This window comes from Pogona vitticeps, chromosome 10 (assembly GCF_051106095.1).
Source record: "Pogona vitticeps strain Pit_001003342236 chromosome 10, PviZW2.1, whole genome shotgun sequence".
Classification (NCBI taxonomy): domain Eukaryota; kingdom Metazoa; phylum Chordata; class Lepidosauria; order Squamata; family Agamidae; genus Pogona; species Pogona vitticeps.
In genome coordinates this window covers 2,707,864-2,733,269 of record NC_135792.1, presented here as the reverse complement: position 1 = coordinate 2,733,269, position 25,406 = coordinate 2,707,864, and the positions used below count along the sequence as shown (strand labels likewise).

General features: G+C 43.1%; 1 protein-coding gene across 1 annotated transcript; it reads left to right on the top strand.

Annotated features, from left to right (window-relative positions):
• The first annotated feature begins 7,751 nt into the window (after positions 1–7,751).
• On the top strand, positions 7,752–20,366 carry C10H16orf87 (chromosome 10 C16orf87 homolog). The gene is made up of 4 exons (XM_072980438.2): positions 7,752–7,908; positions 16,404–16,500; positions 17,161–17,343; positions 18,416–20,366. Exons 1-4 carry the CDS (start codon positions 7,843–7,845, stop codon positions 18,532–18,534), a joined length of 465 nt encoding a protein of 154 aa, XP_072836539.1. The 5' UTR covers positions 7,752–7,842; the 3' UTR covers positions 18,535–20,366.
• Positions 20,367–25,406: the final 5,040 nt, after the last annotated feature.

The following is a 25,406-nucleotide window of genomic DNA, read 5'->3' as shown; positions in this document are numbered from 1 at the left end:
GGGGTCAGACTGCAGCCTTTGGCGATTCCCGCTGAGGTCCCTGCACATGAGAAGGAACAGATTCAGTTCCATTGTAAGCTCCCTTTCTGGGGAGAAAAAACCACCTATAAAAATACAAAGCAATAAGTAACCCACACAGCCAGAAATTGCTCGTCCCTTCCTTTTATTTATTTATTTTTCCTAGTTCTATATTATGGTTCAATATGGGTCATTAAGGAACCAAAACAACATCAGCTAGCTGGGGGGGGGGGGGAATATCAAGGATTTCAGAAAGATCCTTCACAGGAAGCCATCCTAGCTTTTAAATGGTGTGGTGCCCAAGAAAGAGAAGGAAAACTCCAATTTCAAACCTCCACTGCCTTGTGGCTATATCCACTCATGGAAAAGGCTTCAGGAGTTAACCTCGAGGCAAAATCCGGAGCTGGAGTCCCGAAGGCAGCATGTGTCGTTCTGCCAACTCCTGCGACGTTGCCGGAACCAGTTGTATTGGCTCTTGCCTTTCCATTGGATCATTTCAGCAATGTGGAGAGGGGGGATCTGCTGCTTGGGTAACAGCCTATCCTCCATACTACTTTACCCGGGCTTCATGCTCTGGAGAGGACACTCCTCGATTCAGAGCATGTTACCATAGTCTCTCGAGACTGAAGGATGCCTATGATGGCCCAAGTCACACCCACCAGCTGCTGAGGAAGAATTGGCAACCAAGGGGGCTGGAGGTGGAAGCTAAGGATGGCATAAACCACCAGGTATGGATCAATGGGCGGTAGGCATTGTCATTTTAAAGGGGATTCTCAAAAGGGAACACCTGGACTGCAACAGTCGGTTGCGGTGCACCCTTGATGCACTCCGAAACGCCACTGGACGGGGGGCAGATGAAGCACTATTGTAAACCGTCTCATGTCTCAGTTTTGGGAGAAAGGCCTTGGGTTTTATTAAGGAGAAAAGCAGGGTACTGTACAAATATTTTCAGTCCATCAGTCAATACTGTATTAAACACATAGACAAATGGGCCAACCATCAACAGGAGACTTTTCTCCAAGACCGGCTCATTTCCCGCCCCTGGAAATCCATGGATGTGACTGAATCACAAACGCTATTAAGGATCTAGCGAGATACTCTACCGGTAAACGCGTTCCCCAGTTCGTATCTACAGGTTTGAAGAGCGCACCAGTGGCTTGTTTGAATTCTCGGCGGGGGGGAATGGCAAAGGGAATTTCCACCGAGTAATTGAGTTTAGAACCAAAGCTTAAGGTGAAGAAAATAAAAATAAAAGACTGGCTTTTGTAGAAAAAAGGTTCCATGTGGGCAACCACCGATGATAAGAGAAGGGTTTACACAATGCAGTGGGCTAACACTGCACCAGTGTTTTTCCACTGATCTTGCTTGGTTTCCTGTTTTCTTTCTTTTTCATGGAAAATAACGGATAAACCTCCGCACGACTCATATAGAACGGTGTACACTTATGTGACCAAATAAGCCATGAATGATCGCTGAGCGTCCTGATCTACTGTGGGCAGGGAAGGAGGTTTTGTGTTGTTGTTTTTTTAACAAAGAGCATCATCAGAGTGAGTGCATATTTTCATAGGACAACTCCTCCAGGCATTTTTTAATTGGCATTTTTCTTTTCTTTTGCAAAATCCCATTTTACGTGTTTGAGATGAAGGCACACTATTACTATGCTGTGCTTAGCTGTGTGTTTGCCTTCATCAATTTAAGGAGGGAATTACATTTTTCTCTGTGTTATTAAAATGTTGCTTTGACAGCCTATGGCCTGGCCTGTTGCATGTTTAGTTAGAAGAAAGTCAGTGGGAGTCATTGGGCTTCCCTGATGTGACTTCAGCGTTCTGCTGAAAACCACAAAAGTGTTCTACTCTTGGGAAGGCTGCCCCACCTTTGACCTCCACAGGTTGGCCACGCCTCCCTCACAGACCTGGTTTAAAAAATGCCTCGCCACACTTCCCATCGTCATGCATAGGGGTCGCAACCAGGTTTAAGGCTGACTTAAAGCACAATTTTCATTAATTTTAATTCCCTGAATTTTTCTTCTCTTCTTCTGTATTTTGATCATCGCTGATCAAAGTCTCATGGGTCTGTGACCTTTGTTCAATGCTGACATAAAAAAAACACCTCCCTATGTTTACCAAATTTGAAACGTACTTAATTCTTGAACATTGCATCAACAGCTTGCTGGGGGCAACTTACGCTGACTAAATAAAGAGACCAAATATCATGTTTTAAAATCCCTCTTGCGTCATGCCATCATACGGTTGCAGATCTGTTAATTCTAGAAGCATTTTGGAACTTATATACTTTATAAGCATTGGTAGGTGTTCCTGAATTCTGCACTTATCCGGGAGGGGGGAGGTGCGAGGAGACGATTAATAATAATTTGGTCATATTCCTCTAACTGTATTTTGATACAGTGTGCTACTTAAATAAGTGCACCAGTAATTGTCTCGTAACCTTCCAGTTTGAGAAAGATGGCAAAGATGAAGAAGAGAGACAGGATTAAGCAAAGCAATGACAGGGTAAGGGGCCAACCTCTGAAATTTGGGAGGGAGGCGCCTTCCATTTTAGACCATGAGCGACCGACAGAATAAAGCAGGAGAATGTTAGCTGATGACACCAAATAAGACTTACAACAGAGCAGTCTGTAAGTAAAGCTTTTCATCTGGAAAATATATTGTAGTCAGAGTGGATTTTGGATAGAAAAGCCAAATTCATGTAGCTAATTCCATGGAATCGATTTCGGCACTGGAAGTCAACACTTTTGTAAATCCCACCGAATCAGTGGGTCACCTCAGTATAATGCATATAAAGCTATAGCATTAAAATGGACCAAACAGCAAGAATACACTTGAAAGTATAGGGAATAGACAGCAATATAGGTGAAATAAGAAAAGGTTGTGTTTAGTGGCAAACTGAGCATTAGAGACACACATATGTGTTAGAGAAATGTACTGTATTTTTGGATTAGTTCCACTGACATCTATTGAAATCTAAACATAGTACTTTACTTTTTAAATGCCCCCCTCCCAAGAAAAACTGTTAAAGGTGAACATTAAGCAAATGAAACTGGGAAACCTGAAAGTCATATTCAAATAAAGGAAGACACTGGGTGAACTTTCTGTGCATTGTTTAATAGACCTTAACAAAGAATAATTTACCTAAAGAGGTGTTTATTTTGATATATGTTGCAGAATGTCTTATTGGAACAATGAAACACCAGTTTCAAATAAACGTTCAACTTGTTTTATAAACCAAGCATCTGTTGACAGTTAATTCATTTATAGTGGTTAGCAAACAAAGTTTGCTACTTAAACACAGTTGTTAACAACTTGACTCTCTTTGTTTTTAAACTCGTGCTCTTATGCACTCTTATTTCAGAATAAGGATCTGACTGCACAGCATTGGTACCACCGGAAGCTGGTGAACGGGAGGTTTAAAGGCTGGTCTGAGCATTCGTTTTCCTGCAGGGAAACATTGCACCTATTGCACCATTCTTTATTATTTTTATTTATTCATTTATTTATTAAGACAAATCTAGTGTGATAAAACAGTGCTTCAGCTAGAGAGGGGAGGAACTGGATTTTAAAAACAACATTCCAGGGTTGTTCTAACTAATGCCGCATGGGGCTCTCTTTCACATTGAGTTCACTGTTTGTTCACAAACTCAGCTACCTTTGTTGACATCAGAACAATTCAGTTAAATGTTTTTGGCTCCAGCCCTAGTTTAGAACAAAGATAATACATCTTTATAGGTACGGCAGGATGTGGGAATTGGACGCTAGTGCCTGCACCCAACTGCTTGCTTATGGGAGAACAGATTTTACTGGAGGTATTATTTCAATTTTACTCTGAATGGACCGGGAACGGAGGACTTGAATGAAAGAGAAAAAGAGAACTTATTTATTTCAATAACCAAAACCTAAATCTTATTGCTAGTCCCCAATAATATAATGAGTAGACTCATTAATTGTCAAATGGTGGATCAGTACAAATGTAAATTCCATTGATTCAATAGCACTTCTCTAGTTGGGGCTTTAAATTAGATTTTTGGCCTGTGTGTTTAGTTATAACTTATGTATGAAAAGAGATAAGCAGTGAGGTCCTTTTAAATGAGTACAATAAATCTCAGTGCAGGTAGTTTTAAGGTATATTATCATTAGCCTTGGCCTGCCTATTTTTACTATTGGGACAATCTCACCATTGTTCAGTATCTGGGATGACGTTTTTTTAAATTGCAAAATACAAGCCAAGTACAAACAAAAAATATTGGCATCCTGCTTTTATAGTCATCAAATGGTAAAATCAAGAGTCTAATGTGTTTTTGTGGTTTCAAGCTGGGAACATCTCTGGCTCTAAAGGTCACCAGTGCAGAGTGATAAAGGATGAACAGAAGATTGATGATTTTTTTTAAAATATATGCAAATAAATAGGTGAGAAACAGTGTGAAAATAATCATTTTGGACCTTCGCTCTTGTCTGTTTCATGTAGTTCAGATTCTTTCAATTAGTCCCTCAAGCACCCTTAATTTTTAAGTGAATAGAACGAATGAGGTCACCTCCTTGTGGAGTAAGATTTTAATCTCTCCCTGTGTACATAGACAGCACCTTTCTGCTAAAGTAAGTTTGCCGATCTGTCATTGCAACCCGGATGCAACTTGATGCTCCCTGAATCACTTCACAGCAGGGCACAAAAACCACATATGAACAAGGAACACCTGTCCTCATGTGATGGCACTGGGAAGATAGTCATGGAGGTCCCTTGGGACTGTGCAGTTTGCCCAAGGCTACACAGGCTGGCTCATCCATCTCCTTGGAGGCCCAGTGGGGGAATTGAACTTCTGGAAAAGGAACAAATAGAAAAAATAGCCACGTTCTCCATACTTGAGTACTGGGTTGAATAACAGGTGTACTAGACACCCCCCCCAAAAAAGGTGACAAACAAGGGAATATCTTGAATTCTTCAGAATCCTTTGCCTGGGGAAACGTTCTGGGCAATTCAAAAGCTTGCCATTAAAAGATGGGTCTCTAGGTTGTAACTCTATATAAAAGATAGAATGGGCCTGCCTAAGACATTTCAGTATCTGCTCGTGTCCTCCCGCAGTGTAAATATATAAGAATAAACAAAATACCGTAGTTTACTGCTCTCCAGTGGTCCATAACGTTTTTTCTCTATATTGCATAGGGGCAGCTTTAAAGTACACCACTTGCTATGCATGGAAAGACAGCATTGTAAGCACATCTCCGTAATAATGTTGGCAGGTCTAAAGAATGACTAAAGCAATCATCTTCAAAACGGTCTTTTTCCCCTCAGAGAGATTTCACCCGCCTCCTTGTATTATGCAACCAGCCAGTGGATGTATGTGACGGAAATGCTTTCTGTGCCTGTTACATGGTATTCATAGGTTGATTCTTCCTCCATGCTTTGACCGCTGTGTTTCCATGGTTAATTTGGGGGGGAAACTGCCATGTGGAAAAAGGCCTAAAATAAGCCATTTGCAGAGTTGTTTAAGTCGTCCAAGCTGTAAGTAGAAATTAATAGTGGGAAAAGTAAAGGGAAGATATAGTGCCAAGAATGTTGAAAAGAGGTAGATATAGCAGACATGCGTTTATAATTCTCCCTTATGACAATAGCGCTTTGTACAATCAGTATTTGCTCTTGGTCTGTCCCAGTTTCCTGATAATTTTGAAAAGGAGGTGAAGAATTCTGCATTCTTTGCTCAGCTGTGTAAACTGACTTCCACGTTTCTGAGGAAGCCAGCTGAGATTCTGATAATTCTGTTAAGATTAGCCTAAATCTTTTTTTTTCCAATTGAACGTGTCTTGTTAATTTTGATGGGGGTTTCTTTCTACCCACAACTTGTATTTTGATAAATCTGTCAGCTGTGAAAATGGTTAGTATGTGAAAATCATTGTCCTTGAGTAACACAAGTACCATCACAAGCTGCTGTCCTTTAAAAACACTGGTACTCATACACAGAAATCATCAGAAAGACAGCCCTGCCAAAATGAGTTGTGAAGAGAAACTCTAAATCCTCCAACAAATCCCTTGCCTGAGTGTATGAAGTAATTCAGGAGCTGCACAAAGAGACAAGATTAAACTTGCTTTTAAATTTATTGAGGGTTTCTTTTGGGCTGTTTATTTTTAAATTTTAGTCAAAGAATCCACATCTATTGACACCTACTCCATACTATATATTCAGGGGCAAAAAAGTGTGATGAACTAATAGCAACTTATTTGTGTGGGTGTTTTGTATTCAGACATATTTATTTATTTATTTATTTAATTAATTAATTAATTAATTAATTAATTAATTAATTTATATGCTGCCCACTCATATCAGAAAATGTATTCCTGTCAGAAATGCCTTGGCATGCAACCTATTTATAAGCTTAAAATCTGTTTCTACATGGGATATGTTCCCCAAACAGATTTTAAAACCCCCAAAGTTTCAATTTAAAGCAAAGAGTAAAATTCAGGCCTAAGATCAACCCCACCACCACCGCACAACACCCTTCTAGTACCTTAACTTCCACTCCAAGTAAACAAAGGAAGTGAGCCTCGAACATGGCAAACAGTTAAGCAGAAACAAAACATCTTGGACTTACAAAGTTCTCCTAAACAGCTAGATCTTGGCAAAACCCATTTCTACCCACACAGGAGAGTGGGCTGCTATTCATCCTACAAGGTGTTATTAGTAGGATACATAAATCTATTGGTATGCTGCTCAAAGCTTGTTCCTGGAAAATGCCTTCCAGGATCAAACAAATTCCACCAAAAGATATTCCTACCCAAGGGTGAGGATAGAAAAACACAAGATGTACTCCAAAACTTCATCTCGAAATTGTTGATTGATTAGAATGTGCAACAAGAGATGTCAAGAAGGTGGCAAGATTGGGAAATAGAACTTCAATACAGTATTAATAGTAGCCGTATTGAAAATATTGTCATAAGGTTGGAGAAGCACTCTGCACAGTTAGTTGCTAAGAGGGCATTGCATTTATGACTTCTATTGGGATTGCATACCAATATGTCTCTTTAAACTTGATGAGACTCATTTCTGAATAGACACCCATAGAACTGTGGAGTTAATTGTAGATGCAAATACTGTAGGAGAAAAGTATGTGAGAAACTGAGGCTGCAATACTTTGGCCATCTCATGAGAAGAGGCTGGTGATTTATTTACTAGCATTTTAGTGCCATCGCTTAGCAGGGGAATACAATCCAATGAGGTATACTGAATAAAGCTGAATTTTGCAACAGAACACGTAGGAATATCGAAATTAAAAAGGAATATCGAAATCCTGAGGAGCACGCCCCAGTGGCCTTCGCAAGTTTCCCGCCTATTTCCCCCACACACACACGCAGGCGCATCACGCTTCTCTCGCCCAACCGTCACTCAGGCACCTCCCCCTTCTCTCTCAGACCCACTCAGCCAATCGCCACGTGAAGCGGTGGCTTCGTTGCCGCGTCAGCCACGCCCCCTTTTCCCTTATATGTCGAAAAGGTGGGGAAGGGGGAGGCGTGGTTTGTCCGTGAAGTCTCTGCCGCCTTTGAAAGGCGGGCGTGGAAGCGGCGCGAGGGCGCGCGCGCGCTCCTGCCTTCCTTCCCTCCCGCGTCGGGGTGGGCGGGGCCAGCCGAACGGGGCACGAGGCTGGGAGCTCAGGCGCGCCCCGCCCCTCGGTGGCTGCAGCGGCGCTGGCTATTGGCTGCGGCTGGGGCGAGGGGGCGGGGCTACGGCGAGGCGCCCTCCTTCCCCTCCCGCGCGTGCCCGTGCCTGCGCGCGCGCCACCTCCCCGACCGAACGAGACCGGGAAGCGAGCTGGATGAGGGAGCATGTCTGCCGGCCGGGCGAAGAAAGTGAAGATGGCCACCAAGTCCTGCCCGGAGTGTGACCAGCAGGTGAGAGGCCGCGTCCCCGCCTCCTGCTCCCGTGCACTGGGAGGCCGCCTTCAGACGTGTGCCTCCTTCACGGGTTCAGGGGGTGGCCAGGCCAGTGGCATTGGGGGGGAGTGTGTCTCCTGGGGTTCTTTAGCTCTCCCCCCCCACCCCCGTGGATTCTGCCCACTTTTGCAGGATTTGGGGGGGCCAAGAGGGGGTCCCCCCGTGGGTTGCATTGCATTGCATTGCACGGGAAGAGGATGCAAAAGAAAAACAAAATAATTTAAAGAATTGGAAGAACGTTTCTTTTCAAATAACGCCGGGGTGTCGTTTTGGAAGACGGTCGCCGTGTGTTTTTCGTCCATGCGGGCAGATCAGGCGAGATCCTAAAGGTGTGGGTGGGAAAGAACAACAACAACAAAAAACCCTTTAAAAAAAACCCTTGTGGCACTTTAAAAAAACTCAGTATTTAATTTAAAAATGTGCTTCAGCTTATGGGGATGGGATGTTTTTGCACCTCCTTGCTTCCGACGGCTGGCAGTTTGTCGTTATTATGGCAGGGAGGGAGGGAGGGAGACCGGAACTGTTGGATACAAAGCTTTTTTAAAATGTTTGCTTTATCTATGTATGTTTGTGTTTGTCTTGTGTATCTCAGAGAGGTAACTGTTTCAGGAAAATCCCAAGCGGGGAAGGCAAATTTATTTCAGTGTGGGCTGCAAACTTCTTTAAACACACACACACACACACACACACACACACACACACACACACACACACACACACACACACACACACACACACACACACACACACACACACACACACACACACACACACACACACACACACACACACACACACACCCGGGTGTGTATGTCTGTGCCTGTGTGTGGTTAATGTTCTCTTGAGATGATGACCATGAAGAGCCCCTCCAAGTGGGAGCATGATGATGAATGAGCAAACGTGGGGAGCTGAGGCTGCAGTCTTAGCATGTTGACTGGGAAGCGGGTCTTGTTGACTTCGATGGGGACGGGTGTGTTTGTGTGTGTGTGTGGTTTTTTTTTAGGATGAGCGACAGCCTCAGTAACTCACAATCGTGCGAATCTAAAAGGGTTTAACGTTGCCACGAATGACACCACACTTGCATTAAACGATCAGGGGGGTGTTTTAACTTTTGCTCATGTCGGCCAGGTTGGAATCTGTCAGCGTTCGCGCCAACAGATGTAGGACAAGTTCTGAGCCATCAGATCCCAGTGTAAGCCAGTTTAATCATCCACGCTGCTGGACTTGTGGAGGGTGGAAGGTAGAGTTGTGAACAGGATCTGGTAGCTGAAGCATCCAGGTATACTTACATTGGAAGCCCTTATTCAACCGTCTTTCCATTCTGTTGGAGGGAAAGATCTGAGTCATGCAAAAGCTTGAATTTCCCTACACTTCAGTGCACTAAAAATAAATGTACTTTTCATAGCTTTCTGAAAAACTGAAGTGAGTTCTCTCTCTCTCCTTCCTCCCACACGTTGTACTGCAGTGTCGGTTTCACCTTAATCTGATCATGCCTTGTTTTGTTTGGGAATTCTTTTTTTAAGTTTTCCGTTTAAAATTGCCTGTACAATTTTGGAAACTGCCTTAGAGGTCAAGGTACTGCTGTTTACATTTTTTTTATAAAATTGAAAGAATGTTAAGTGGACACAGCTGGTGCATGCTGCCACCCAGAATTTTATTTATATATTGCATTTATTTATCTATTCCATTTCTGCTCTCAGTTTCCTCCTCAGTGCTCTGCAGACTGTATCTATTTAGTTCTCTCCCTTCTCTTTCATTTCCCTGCAAATTTGTGAAATGACCGTTGGTGACTGGCAGATGGTAATCAGTTGAGCTTATGGGGCAAATAACGGGTCTCTCCAGCCACATTCTAGCAACTATGGATGGCAGAATTGCAACTTTTCTTTTTAAAAGTTTACTGGCCACCCTGTCTTAAAAACAGAAATTTGCAGCCAGTCTAGTTTGAGGGTTGTGAGCCCAGATGTGTTGGATTTAATCATTGTATACTAAATGTTGCGGGTTTAAGTTGGTTTGGGCAGGCATGAGTATCAGCATAAGCATCTTAAAAACTTTAATTTCCACCGTTTATGCAGGATGCATGTTTCTTCATTTGCACAGTATGCTGATGTTTCATGTTATAAATATTGTGTGAACAACATACCTTGAATGCCAGTGTCTATAGGGTAGCGAAGCCTTATGGGTTTCATTTTCCAAATGGATGTGAACTTATTTGTCATCATAGAATAGTGAAGGGCCCTATACTTTTTTCAGTCTTTCCTCATAGGGCTTGGTTTCCAGCCCTCTGATCATCCTTGTTATGTATGCACATGTGTTGTGCATATGCTGTAGACGTGTTCATTCATACAGTCAACACAATGCCCATCTAAAGTGTGGAGATGCCCTTAATTATGGCGTGGTATCTGCGTGGCACAACTTTTCAGCACTACATGCTTCCTCTTAAGAAAGGGTTCCCCTTTCTTGAGTATTGATTTACCCAGCGTGGAAATGTTATGCAGAGAGCACAGCATTAAGCATTTAGGTGATGTTTCGTGTCCCTATAAGGTCTTGTTTCACTTTCCGCAGGGAGACTTGGCTTAGAATTTATTTTATTTTCCAAGAGTCTTGCATCAAAAGCAGCTGTTCCTTTCTTGTGTGTTGAGGCTCCAGGCTCTGGTTTTCCTCCGCCTCTCACAATCCCTAGCTTTGTGAAACATAACCAGATTGCTTCAGTATACCGTGTAGAACAGGCCTTAGAAAGCCATCTTTCTGTGTCATCTCTTGCTACTGCACAATAACAGCCTGATTTAAAAATAGAGAATTTTGCATGCTTCTGCCTGTCTTTGACATGGCCGTGTTTTTCTCTATGACACTTTGATGTTTTTTGAGGCAGGTTGTAAATGTTTAATAGCTGCAGCTGTAGCTTTACCATGGCTACCACTGTACTCCAGTAGGCTTGGTGAATTAAGGCTGTTTTCAGATTGTGCTGAAAAGGTCTTTTTTCTTACAAGGCCTAATGGCACAACACTGGAAGAAGTCAGAAAGCTTACTGGGGAGGGGGAGAGAGAGAGAAGGGTTTATTTTCATAATGTTTCTGATCTTTTGCTTTTGAGAGCACCATCCTGCCAGCTTGCTGCTGAGTCATTTCAAGGTTATAATTTTACAAGTATTTTGTAGATGCAGGGTTTTTTTTTAAAAGAGGCCTAGAACCAGGACTTCTTATTTCAAGAATTCTTAAAATGTCCTCCCAGGGGTAAGCAAAATGATTGCCTTAATATGCAATGAGACGGCTAAGGCTATATGGTGGAATCTAACACCTCATGGTGCAACTGTCTAGTTTGTCAGTGTATGTAATGAAATCTATTTTATGATTCTTTCCTCCTTCAGTAAGACTAACATTTTTTCAGGGTACAAAATAAGTGTTTGCTTAGGAGCGCATACCAAAAGAAAAGCACAGGCTGTACCGTCTTTTTTTAAAATTTCATTTGCCAACCTATTCTCCCAGTGAAGATCTCATCTACCAAATGACAATTTTATTACCATGTGTTATACAGACTTGCTGGTCCAAAACCTTAGGGCATTCCAAGGTTGTTTAATTTTCTTTTGCATAAATCAGTGGAACAGGAGAGTCTGCCTGTTCTGCACATGCACACATTTCTCCACAGTTCTTGGACACGGTTTTACCATACAGAAGAAATGAAATTAAAAGGGCAGCCAGCCTCATCACCATATCAGAAGGTGACTAGCATGAAGAATTGATCACAAATTACAAAAAAATTAATCCAGGTTTGTTCAAGTAAGAGGACTATCAAAACAAGGTCAGATATTGGGAAACCAAGGAAGGATAGGGCCATTTCCATAAGAGGTGAGAATTGCATGCCAAACATCTCCTAGGTTTTGCTAGTTCTATCCTGTGTTTCTCTGTCTGCTAACCGTGTTGGAAAACACTTGTGTATTATATTATTTAAGATATTTTGCCCCACCTTTCTTCTTAAAAGGGAGCCAAGGCAGCTTTTACATCATTAAGAGACAGCATTTAGCCCTAACGACAGTGAGTATTACAAGTAACAAACCAAGAACATACTAATCACATTACATTCTATTTTTAATTTTCCATTGGTAATTTCTAGTACAGACTTTTGTCTCTATGAAATACCGAGCAGTGGAACCGGACTAGTCAGTGCTGTTTATTTTCACCCAGTGAGGCCCTGTTGAAGCATGCTATTAATAGCTTCGGTAAGCTGTTTGAGAATTTTTTTGTGCTCCTAATGAAAAAGAGAGAGTTGCATTCTATGCACTTCCTGACATGGAGGTGCGGGATAAGATGTGGTGGTGCAGATTGCGTTGTGTTTTCGCCTTTACAAAGGTGCCTTCCGAACCGTGTTATGAAAATAACCGTGTTATTTTCATAACTGAAAATATTTTCAGTTATAGAAATAAGTGTTTTTCTTGATAGTTTTATGACAACATGAAGATACCTGGTGGGTTTAAAATCACTGCAGTAGACACAGCATCCGTTTAAAAGGCACACTAAAAGCAATCCCTGAGATAAATGAAAACATCATAGATTGTAAACCTGGAAAACTATCATGCTTTCTGTCTTAACTCCCAAGGGGCCTTAACACAGGCCAAGCTGTCTCTGTCTAAATACAGTTGCAGCTGGTGGTTCAGTGTCTACCAATAATAATAATAATAATAATAATAATAATAATAATAATAATAATAATAATAATAATAATACAGTGGCTTGTGGTATCTTAAAAACTCAGTGGTTTTATTTGGCATATGTTTTTGTGCACCTGTGGTACATAGTTATAGCAGTTTGATATCATTTTGATTGCAGTTGCTCCATCCTATGGAATCCTGGGGTTTGTAGTTTAGCAAGGGACTTAGAATGATCTGCTAGAGCAGGGGTTCCCAGCCTTGGGTAACCGAGATGTTCTTGGGCTGCATCTTCCAGAAACCCCAGGCAGCCCAACTAACTGGTGTCGAAGGTTTCTGAGAACTGCGGACCAAGAACGCCTGGGTCACCCAAGGTTGGGAACCCTGGAACTGCTGGAGAGAATTCTGCATCCAGGGCAGGCTGAACATGAGGTCTGTAGGCACATGAGCCCCTGCATGTGTTCCCTCTGTCTTGTCAGGACAGAGATGTGGTTTGTTGTCCTTCATCCAGTTCTTTTCTGACTCGGAGTGCTGATTCAGTAGGTCTGCAGATTTATCCTATTATAAAACAAAAGAGTTAGGAATTGGAGAGTATCAGTATGTTGATGACATTTATTGCTGGATGGTGGGGCTTTTGGACTAGGTATGAATACACAGAGCAAGGGGTCGGAGCCAGTGGGAGCCTGTGGCAAACGTTTCACAGGCCAGTATCCTATTAAGCTTCTATTCCACTCTCCCCAGGGTGGTCATGCAGCATTGTGCAATTGTGCTGTTTGTGCAATTCTGGGAATTTCACTACTCCAGGTGGAGGTGTACTCGGCCGTTCTACTCGGCAGTCCTTTGGCACAGGGCACTCCCCCATGTGGGTCCCATTCATTATTCTCTTTGATGTTCAACCCAGTCCAAAAATTTAAGTTCTTTGTCCATGTTGAAAATGACCTTTGTTTTGCAAGCTTTTCCTTTGTGTCGTTCAGCCTGCCACCTATTGCATGAGCAGTATAAATCGTGCATGATGTGGTGTGCATTGTGCTCCTTGTAATTGTTATGACTGTTGTACCATGGTTTGAAATCTTTAGATGTATGTGGTTTACAGTTTGTTTGTTTTTTGTAGATCAAATATAAACAAATGAGGGAGTGAACTGAATCTAAGTGGGGCAGACACGTTTAAAACTTGCAATTTAAACAGAAAGAGTGTGGAGACATTTCAGAAGAGAACTGGGGATGGCTTTGTGTTACGGGAGGATGCATGGAGTATGAAGTCGCACAAGCTAGAAGAAAATTTGCTCCCTTTTTTGTGTGATCACAAAAAAAAACCTGAAACATCTGGAGGGCCCCCTTTTGGGAAAAGCTTCCATGCGATAGCAAAAGCCTTAATATTCCATGTGGTGCTTAAAATTCACAGCAGCTGCAGTCAAAAGGAGCTTACCAATCAAACTGAAACGTGGCTTACCAGACGGGAGAAATGCTGATGTTTTCCTGGAAATGACAGCCTAGGTTATTGTTGACTAAAGTACCGGTGTTTCTGTTGGAACGAGGCTTTTTTGCATGCCAGCATAGATGGGAGAGCCACTGGTTGCTTTCTCAATAGCGGCTCTGTGCTGCGTCGGAAGCCGCTTCCGAAAATTTGTGTGGAGGGTGTGGGTGACAATAGTCCCTCTGTATATGTGCTTCTCTGGATGTGGATTCCCTGTCATGGTATGACTGCTCGCTTTTCCAAGGGGGAAAAGCCATGATACGGGCTATGGTCAGCGGCATCTAAAAATTCCACAAGACTATTGGGGTAAGGCCTTTCTGAAAACGTCTTTTTAAAAAAAAAAACAAAACACCACCCACACCATTCAGAAGATTATGGGCATCGTGTTATTGATGCCAATTTCTTTGATGGGCTGGGGGGTACCCATCCAATGAATTACCTTCAGGTGCACATTGAATGGGCTTCATTGTTCATCTTGGCAGATCTGCAGGGTGGATTTGAAGAGTAATCATCTGCCATTGAAAGCCTGGCTGCTCATCAGTGTGCATCTGTGCAAAGTGCTGCCCAGGAAATAACAGCCCTGCCTCTAGCAGTGGGAATAACTTGTGGGATGTACACAGAATAAAATCCCCCCCTTTCCCCCCCCTCCAATGAATGTAGAGGTTGAATAGCATTTACTCAAGTATTGTGCCTAAAGTTATGAATCAGAATGTCTTTCGCATAAGACATAACTCCAAATGTGCATTTTGCTCAAAACAAACAAACAGCAGCAGCCATCATAACAGTTGTGCAACACCCCATAGATGTAAAAGCTGCAGCAACTGTTCAGCACATGCTTGTCCCGTGCTTTGCTGCTTCTTCCTTCCAATGTATAACCAACATCCCTTCCTGCTGAAACAGTGGTCTTGGCCACCGGACAGTAGCTGCTTTTAGAGAAGCATCAGTGGCAATCCTGTTGCTTCACGCTGTAGAGTTGGGCCCCTTGAATTCATGGAACTTGCAGAGGAGTTGGGGGTTCCCAGTGTGGTGTAGTGGAAAGAGTGACAAACGAGGACTCCAGAGAACAGGGTTCGAATCCCTTCTTGGCCCTGGAAGCTCACTGGGGGGTTTAGAAGTGATAAAGCCTCTCCTTAAATGCCTCACCTACATGAAAAACCCTGTTAGGGCTGCTTTAAGTCAGTTCCAGCTTGACAGCATGCAACAACAACAGAGGAGTTGACTCACCAGATCCCTACTTATTCAATGGGCCTACTCTAGTTGCAGTTTATTTATTTATTTGCATTTTTTTTTAGCCACACCATTACCAATGATCTCTGAGTGGCATACAACAATATTAAAACTTTAGAAAACCATTAAAAAAACCCAATGTTTTAATAATACCCCATATTAAAACAGTTTACTATGGCAAGTAACAAGATTTTGGCCAATGTTTTATTAGCACTGTGAATAATATAACTTATTGTGCTGTTGATTTATCTCTAGAATAATGCAGTTGTAATTCAATATGGAGTCAAATAGAGGGTCTGTTGCTCGTGAGCAAACTTGATTTTCTAGTACCAGATCTCGCCCTACTCCCTCACCAAAAATGTGTTTTGCTGCAGCAAAAAGGATGGATTGCCTGCTCCCAGGAATTTCTCGGTTCACAGATGGACTTTTCAAATAGATTACAGTCTGTGTAACGCGGGGGGGGGGGGGTGGGATTTAAGGGACAAAAAACTGCCTGCCCCCATTGATCACCCCGTTTTACAACACTGAGCTCAGCATTTCTTACTTCTGGATAAGTAGGGACAGGATTTCAGCCTTAATTTTCTACCGTTCAAAATAATTAATAGGTAATCTGCAGAAGCAACAGATGGCATGTTAAAACGGTTCCTTCTGTAGACAACTACAAGCATGTGGTGGAATATTTGAGTCCGCACCCAAGGAAAAATAACTTGCTTTTAGTATGGAGAAGATTTAAAGCCAGGCGGAAGAATGCTAGTTTGTTTGCTGTTTGTTTTCCTTTTCATGTGAAGAGATTTTTGTCTGCATGAAAAGATCATTCAGTTACGCCTTGCCTGCAGTCCAGTTTAGGGGCATTTCTGACGTCACATATTCTGCTAGTTTTTTTTGGGGGGGGGACTAGAGTTTTGGACAATCATCTCAAGATCCCCCTAGGTCGGTGATCAGGCTGGCTAGGAGATTTTAGAACTGTAGTTTAAATAAGAAGCTTTTCTGGACTGTGAATTCAGTCCCAAATTTCCTGTTTGGGCTCGAACACTTTTCTTACCTGTAGAAGTGCTTTTTAAATTTCTTGATAAAACACAGAGAAGTGATCTCACCCCATTTTGATCTCTTTCAGGTTCCTGTTGCGTGCAAGTCTTGTCCGTGTGGGTATATATTTATCAGTCGAAAACTCTTGCATGCAAAGCGGTCTGAAAGGTTACCACCCTCTGCAGGTACTGAGCGCCTTGATGAACTTTTCTTTTATTGCGGTGGTAGGAAAAGATGGTCTCTTGCCTTCTAACAGAAAACATAGAGTAGCTCAGAGGGAAAGTCTTAAAGGGGGTTGCTGGTCCTTCCTCCGTATGCTTATGGCAACTTCCTGCCTCTCTCTCTTTATTTCAGAAAAGTTCAGATTATTGCCCGTATTTGCCATGTGGCAAAGTCATGGTTTCTGATAGTTCCTTGGAAAACATTTCATTCTTAAAATGAACTGCTGGTTAGCTGAGCGGTTTAGGCAGAGGCTGGGGGTTCAATTCCCCACTGGGGCATCCTTTGCAGGGGCTGGACATGATGATCCATAGGGTCCCTTGCAGTTCTAGGAGGATGATGAGGATGATGATTATGTTGTTGTCCAAGCTCAAAGGTTCGGAAAGGGCTTTGTGCCATTTTTCTCTTCTTAACTCCTGTATTCATTTTCCCCCATTTAAAAATGAATGGTGTATCCAGGACCCCCCTTTTTTTACTGGGAAGGACTGGGGTGCTAGCTTAGGGTGCAGTCCAATATCCAAAAAGGAGGACAGACTCTTAAAATAATGTCGCTGAATGATAATGCTTGCAATTGTGATAATATTAGTAATGATAATTATGATGATGACGCTGATGTGTTGGAACAGAAATCAGAAGTGAGGCTAAGAGAAGACGGACAGAGAGGGTCAAACGAGAGAAGATAAACTATGTGGGAAATAGAGACTTGGAAAACAGGAGGCGGTCCAGATCCAACAGCCACTCGGACCACAGTCGAAGAGGGAGGGGACGACCAAAGACCGTCTCGGCCAAAAAACACGAAGAAGAACGAGGTAGGAGAAGCAGAGCCCTTCCTTGCTGATCTTTGCATGGTGAGGTGTCACAAGTGTGTGCACGATGTTGCTGTGTGTCTTTCCCAGCCTGGAAAAGACATAATTACCTCCCCCTGCCATGGTAAGACAGACCAATGCCTTAGCTTTGAGAAAGGCAAGAATTGTTTTAGAGATATCCTTAAAAAAACAACTTTAAAGGTTTTAGAAGTTTTTTAAATGTACCATGAAAGAGCTTCAGCCATGATCCTGAGTCAGCATGTACAGTGGTGCCTGGCATTACGATTGTTTCGTTTAACGATGAAATCGCATTACGATAAACTTTTTGCGATCGCAAAACGATGTTTCCTATGGGGGAATTTCGCTTTGCGATGATTGGTTCTCTGCTTCGGGAACCGATTCTTCGCAAAACGACGATTTTCCAACAGCTGATCGGCGGTTTCAAAATGGCTGCCGGGTAAATAAAATGGCTCCCCGATGTGTTTAGGGACGGATTCCTCGCAAGACAGGCAGCGAAAATGGCCACTTGCTCCCACTGAGCAAGATTAACTGGCAAGGCAAAGCCTACTGCTTATAGATGGCCCCATAGGCTGAAAGAAATCTCTGGGCAGTTTGCAACATGATTATACAGGCTACACATTCCCCCCCCCCTCCCGGCCAAGCTGGGTACTCAGTTTACTGACCTTGGAAGGATGGAAGGCTGAATCAACCTCAAAGTGGCCACTTGAGTCTGTCAAGTTTGAATTCAGGTAGTGAGCAGAGTCTTGACTGCAGGGCTGCAGTTTTAACCGCTGTGCTGCAAAGCTCGAACCATGGACCACCTACCAGATTTCCCCTTGCTCCCCTAAGCTATGCTACGTGCCACTTTCAGGAAGTGCTTTTACCACCTCCTAAGCTTGCCTGATCTTTAAGTTCAGCTGCATCAAGAGGCTGCCCTTTAGCTCCTTCCATGGTGAACGATGGATGAGTGGGTGACGAAGGAGTCCTTCCACTTTAAAAGAAAAAAACAAAGCAAAATAGGAGCAGAAATACTATGTTCATGCACTGCTTATTTTTTTTTCCCTTCCTTCTGCAGAAAAACAGGAGAAAGAAGTGGACATGTATGCAAACCTATCTGATGAAAAAGCGTTTGTATTTTCGGTGGCCTTGGCAGAAATAAACAGGAAAATTATCAACCAGAGACTGATTCTTTGATTGCCTGGTTGGAAATAAGCATGCCACACTCTTTAAAGACGGGTAATGACCTTGGGACATGCAGGAGCCTCTTGATGAGCAAATCTGATCTTACGTCAGTGAAGGCTGTCTCTTTTTCCTGGCTGACCTGTTGCCGCTTTTCATTTAGTTTCCGGAGCCCGCTAACTCGTCCGTTCCAGCTAATACTCAAGAGTTAAACAAGCAACGTTTTCTTTGGGGAAGAAAAGGTCAGAAATGATAAACCTGCAGTTCTACCAAGATAGCTTCTACAAGAATTCGGCAGACTTAAAACAACCAAACCGTTGTGTCTTTGAAGCGTTCTGCAATTAGGATGAAGTGTTTTGATTCGTTTAAATTTCCTTCACGACCTACACTCCAGAGTTTCACCTTCGTGTTGAAGCTTACATGTATATAGTTCGGCTAACCCTTTTAATAAATGAATATTCTGATATTTTATTGCAATCTCCGGATAGTGACATGGCAAAAAATGCTTGCAGGTTGAGTTAGAACCACAGTGGGTTTTGTTGCCCCCCCCCACTTTGGAATGAAGAGGTACGTGGATTGGTTTGTTATCCCCTGAATTAAATGAAAAAACAGCTGTTTGCAGCAGTGGGTCCCTGCTGCTAGGAGAGCCCGTGTCGTGTAGTGGATAGAATGTCAGAGTTGGACTCGGGAGATCCGAGTTCACATCTTTGCTTGGCTCAGTGAGGGATCCCTCCGTGAACATCTCGCTTCAAAAACCCTATGACGGGTCGGCATCAGTCGGAAGCAGCTTGGTGTTATGTAATTACACTTCACAGGCTCTAAGGTGCTGCCCTGTCGTATTTCCAAGCCTAGGAGCGGCACAGCCCCATCACAGCAGAAGGAGAATTGTTAAAGTTGGCCATAGCCTAGTAACTTGGAAGAAAGGGAGAAAGATACAGCCGAGCAGTAAAGAAGGCATGTATCTACCCGTTGAACAATTATTTACAGTGTGGGCTTGTCCTGTGTAAACAGAGTGAGCCGTAGTCTGTAATTTCAAATAAACTTGGTATTCACGTTTGTTTCGGCTAGACAGCAGAAAGAAAAACTCTTAAATAGAAATGGAATTAAGATTGCAAAACTACATCCTGCTAATTTCTTCATTGTAAAGTGTTGCACTTTTCTTTACTAAGAATCCTTCCAGGTTGTTTTCCCTAACCTCTACTGCCAGAGGGAGAGGAAAGTTTACCAGACTAGCTTTAGGACATAATTGTACTTTTAATAAAGATCAGGCAAGCCACAGTGGCTTGGGCCGTATGCCACCTGCTGGTTATCTCTGATAAATCTGGCAGACTTAAAGAAGTACACTATAGATAAAATCATGCCCTTGATCTAGTTGTGTGGCCTATCTTAAGAAGAAAACTTGCTGAAACAGAAAAGTGGGCAAAGATAGGAAAAGGCAGCAGGATGTGAAGATGGCCAGACATGAGATGGATTGGCTCAGTACAGGAAACCATGGTTTGCAAGACTTGAGCAGGACTCTTAATAGGAAGATATTTCATTCATAGGGTTGCCACAAGCTGGAAGCAACTTTGACGGCATGTAAAACAACGTCAATCGTATACTTGCATGAAATAATTTATCTTTTGTGTCCTGATATTTGGAGGCCCTTTGGTCAGGGACACCTGCTCTTACGATGGGGTGTAGTACGTATTTATTTAAGTGCCCATGCCCTGCCCTATATTGAAAGTTCTGGGGGAGTGGTACAGACATTAAAATGTAAAACTGTTAAAAATGTACATTAAACATGTAAAATTGTGAGCAATTTAAAACGGCTTTTAAAAAATTAAAACCATGTATGTTGTAATAGACTGCCACAGCCTAGTCACTCCATTTACCTGTTGTCCCCAGAAATATTAGTAAAGAACCACATTTTGACTCTGTGGGTCAAAGAGGCCAGTGTCGGCGCCCGTGGGGCTTCCACGGGGTGGGCCACGACCAGGATGGCTCACGCTTGCATCTTCATGTAATGTGTTGCTCACACGGGAAGACTGGGGGCTCCTCGTCTGGTGGGTCTCAGTTCTTGGGCAGATAAACATCAGGAGGGCTGCTCTTCCAGGTATTTTTGTCCCAGGCCAGTTCGGGTTTGAAATAGTCATCACCCACCCCTTGAATCCAGACTGGAAGCATGTCACCTGTCAACGCAGTACCTAGAGAAAGACATGAGTTCTTGCAAGATGTTCCTGCCAGCCATCTAGCTCAGAACAGGCCACGGAAATCCCATCTGTCGCTAAACTGACATGGGTGAGTGTATATTTTATGTGAACCTCGCGTCTGGTAGCTCAGAAGAACGCGTGGAAAACAAGGAATATTTGTTCATTGCATACGCTGCTTTTCAACACTATTCTCTGAAGTGTTTTTACAAGCCTTTTCCCCCCATAAGAAGCCACAGAGGAATAGAGTAGAGGAAAATTCCATTTGGGAACATGAGCAATTAGCTCTTTAAATCTGAGTTTGATTTAAAACAGAATGACCCCAGAGCAAAATCATCTTTGCTTCCTGCAAATAATATGAGTTGTTCATGATATCAAGGGAAGGATTCATTTCCCTGCCTGGTTTCTAAGTAGGGCACTGCGCTCTTCTGTCTTTAATTCTGTTCTTTACCTTGGGAACGTGAGCAGGGTTGAGTCATCAAGAAGTAACATCACACACTTTAATTCTAGGTTTTGTATTCTTTCAAAAATGAACAGAGAAGCTTGCTGTTTTGAAAGCAATGATGGATGTAGAGTCACAGATGAATAAGCCAAGGGTTCCTCTACCTACGTCTTGTCACATGTACAAACACAATATGCAGATATTGTGGATTGTTGCAAAGGCTTAAGGCTTCAGAACACTCAAATCTACAAAGAATTGTTGACTGTGAGGGGATCCTGACAAGTCATCTAGTCCAACTGGCTGCCAGAAGCACCACTTAAGAGATGGCCATCTAAAAAGAAGAGTACTAATTTCCAAAGACATTCCTCTGTCAAAAAAATGACGACCACAGGAAGTTATTCTTAATGTTTCCTTTGAATCTAATTCATTGTAATTTGAGTCTGTTTATTTTTTGGTAAAGGTTCCCCTCGACATTTAGTTCAGTCCTGTTCGACTCTAGGGCGCGGTGCTCATCCCCATCTCCAAGCCATAGAGCCAGCATTTATCTGTAGATCCTTTCCGTGGTCACATGGCCAGCACAACTAGAAACAGAATGCCGTTACCTTCCCACTGAGGTGAGATGGTACCTATTTATCTACTTGCATTTTTACATGCTTTCGAACAGCTAGGTTGGCAGGAGCTGGGACAAGCGACGGGAGCTCACTCCGTCGCGTGGCTTCGATCTTACGACGGCTGGTCTTATGACCTTGCAGCACAGAGGCTTCTGTGGTTTAACCTGCAACGCCACCACGTCCCGTTTGGTCTTACAAATCAGCATAAAACCAGTTCTGTCAATTTTCCGTGGAACAGAGACCTAAAGATGGTTCTCCTGTCAGCTTTCAACCAGTCCTCACAGGGCTTGGTTTATAGCTCGGTTGGCCGCTCACCTCTGGAAATGTCCCTTAATACCCTTCTTAAATTGTGGGGCCCAGAGATGGACACGTTATTCTGAGATCTTGCCTCAGAGAATAGTCTGGCACCATTAATTTCTTTATTTTATGTTTTCTCCCCTCCACACACACACACGCACATTAAAGCAGCAATAAGGGGTTCCAGATCTGATTTGGAATCAGTGGGCATTCTAATCTTTTCCACAATTCACTCATCGAAATTTATTGCATTTATATACCGCTTTTTTTATCCAATAAAATCCAAGCAATTTACAACTTCCTTTTCCTCGTTTCATCCTCCCAGCCACTCTCTGGAAAGAATCGGTTCTCTGAATGGCAACCTTCATGCCACCGGCTATGGGGACTGGCTCTGATCGCTAACTCTGCTCATTTGTTATCCCAGTTTCTAGAGCTAGGTGGCATCACATAACCAGGAATAAAAAGGCACACTTTCACAGCTATGTTGCAATGGCTCTTCAAGACCAAGCTGGTATTCCCCAGTAGCTTTGCAGCCCCTTGTCTTTCAGAAAAATAAGGGAGGGTGGAAAGCAGCTTTCCTTTTACAGAAATCCAGACAACCCTGGTTCATTTCTCCTGCGATGTCACAGAAGCCAAGCAGGTAAGGGTTACGACCCTGATTTACCTCCTCCCACCCCTTACCTGCCTGGCGTCTGTGACATCACAAAGAGGTGCCTTTGATTGCAGGTGTCATCCCCGAAATCTTGGAACAGGATACAAATTTCCCTATCTAAACATCATTAAGCGATTGCAAAAACTTCATCGTCAAGCGGTTTCATCGTTTAACAAGGTAATCGTTAAGCAAGGCACCACTACTGATTTAAGGGCAGTCTGCATCAGGGAAAGAGCAGAAAGGAGGTCTGGCACAAAGGGTAAATTGCACTCCTCCTCCTAGTCCCACAGACGAACAGACCTGGATTGGAAAAGTTAATTTTTATCACTGAGCTGTGAGATGGCATGGGGAGGGGTCTTTTGTGCATCAGGCTATTTTCGGGGATCCAGGACAAAACGGCACCTCTCGGCATTTAAGGGCTGCTTCTTCGCTCCGTCAAAAGGTTGGGCTGGCCTTGTCAAGAAAGGGCTTCTCTGTGCCTTTTGTGTTCTCCTAGAACAAGGTTAAAACTTCTTCCAGAGAGTTCATCCTGTACCGGAGTGCAGATTTAGCTGGGTCTCCTTTTCAAAACTTTATTATTTGGGAACATTTTCTCCTTTTACAACTACAAACAGAAGTAGTTACATTTAGTGTTTTTTAAATGCTACTGGCATGCGATACAAACATGGCAAGTAACAAGGCCACATCCTCTGTAACTAGAAAGTAACTAGCATCGTTGCAAGAACGCAAACACAAGAGTCAAGGTCGGGAATAGATACAGTACTTCTTTTTCCTGCCCCTTTATAGTATAGCTAAGTTATTGCAGGAAGGAATTAATTACATGCAACTCATTATTTGTAATTGGTTACTTCCTAGCTCTGCCTTGTCTTAATGCAGATAAAATGGGGCGGGGGGAGAGACAGTCAAGACATAGGAGTTACCTTCAGATTTGGAGAAATCAAAAGGTCGCAGAAGGACAAACAAACCTTTCAGGGTTTTGAGGATGACATTGTTGACAAAAACAAAAAAAAATTTCTGCTAAAATGTTATTGATTTTGTTTGCAGGAAAGCCCCAGGATACAAAATGTTGTTACCTAACACCTTTCCCTGTCTGTGTGTGTTCTTATCCAGACACAACATTTTTTTTCCTTTACGCCTTCTGTTCTTCTTTGAAGCTGCCAAAACTTTGTTGATGTGACTGAAGTCTGTGACTGAAGACTCAGGGAAACAAACGGGTCCTTTTTCTCTAAATAACTTCCCGGGAAGCAAAGTAACTTCCCAGCCGTTGGTGGATGGAAAAGAAGTTGTGGCTGTTTTGCTAGGAGGAGGAGGAGGAGGCTGCCCAGCCTCATTCAATGTTTCCCACCAATGCCCCCCCCCCCCCGAAGGACCAGTTTTCTCATTACTACAGACCCCGTGGTGTCTAAAAATCCCAGCCATAAATGACTCAAATGCCAGGATATAGCTAGTTTTCAGTATCTCCCCACCCCCCAATACCTTGGCTAGACTTGTATGCTTCCATTCTTCTCATGCAGGTTGCATGGATTCTAAGCATTTCATGGTTGGCTCAAACTCTGGACAGAGGCTGTGTGGTGCAACGGTCACAACCTCCCTTCCGACATGACACAGGAAATATGTGTCCCTCTAGATTTAGGATAGGCATCGGGAGGGGGACACATACCCCCTCCCTGTTCCTGCAACTCTTCCTCTTATTTTTTTCCCCTGACAAATCTGGGGGTGTTCCCTCCCCAAAAAAAGCTTCCTTGCTTGCTCTAATGGTTATTTTTTAAAATGTTTCAAGAATGTTTGGGGGTGTCAAGGCACCTTGATGAGGATATAATGGAACGAGAACAACTGCATGCCCCTTAGAAATGATCTGTGTAAATTATGGGGTATAAATGATAAGAAACTAGGGTATGGGGAATCCTCTCCCACCCACCACCTACCCCCGATGTTCTGGATGTCCATCAGCCTCTCCCAGCGTGGTCAATGAAAAACTGTAGCCCCCAAATGTGGAAAACAGAGATTTCCCTGTTGTTATTATAAACAGAGAAAAATGCAAGTTTTAAAGCACATAATTTGACTACCATCAGGAGACCCAGAAGCTGGATCTTTGCTGTCCGTGGTCTTTCCTCCATGATCTGAGTTCTGCAGTTTGCAAACAGCTGACCAAATACCCTTTCAAGGAAACCTGTGGCTCTAGGTTTGCTAAATCCCCAGATTTCTGTGCGTTAGATGGCTCAGTGGTGTAACAAACACCTTCCTGTCCCGATCGCTCATGGCGTTTTGACAAACACAGCTCAAAAGCATAGACAGACCAAGAATTAGAAGCCTGCTTGGCAGTTGTCCAGGCAGTAAGGATTGTGAAAGGTAACTGGAGGGCCTGTCCTTAACAATATTATCTGGGCTTTAGAAAGCAATGTGTATAACTTTGCACACTTCAATCTGTAGGAAGCTGGCCGTCCTCTTCTGGACCCCGCTTTCATTCTTCTGAATATGGATTCATGCCCTACAGTCCTGCACCCCCAAATATACCTCCGATTCAGAGGTTTATTCATTGCATTATTGAAAACATTTATAGGTTATGGGCCTGGTAATCCTTCCTGCTTCAGCCAAGAGGGCTCTTTCTACCTGGGAGAATTCCTGTGTGTGTCTCTCTCTCCAGCCCTCCACCTTTTAAAACAGACAGAAACGCTTTGAAATCTCCTCTCATTGAC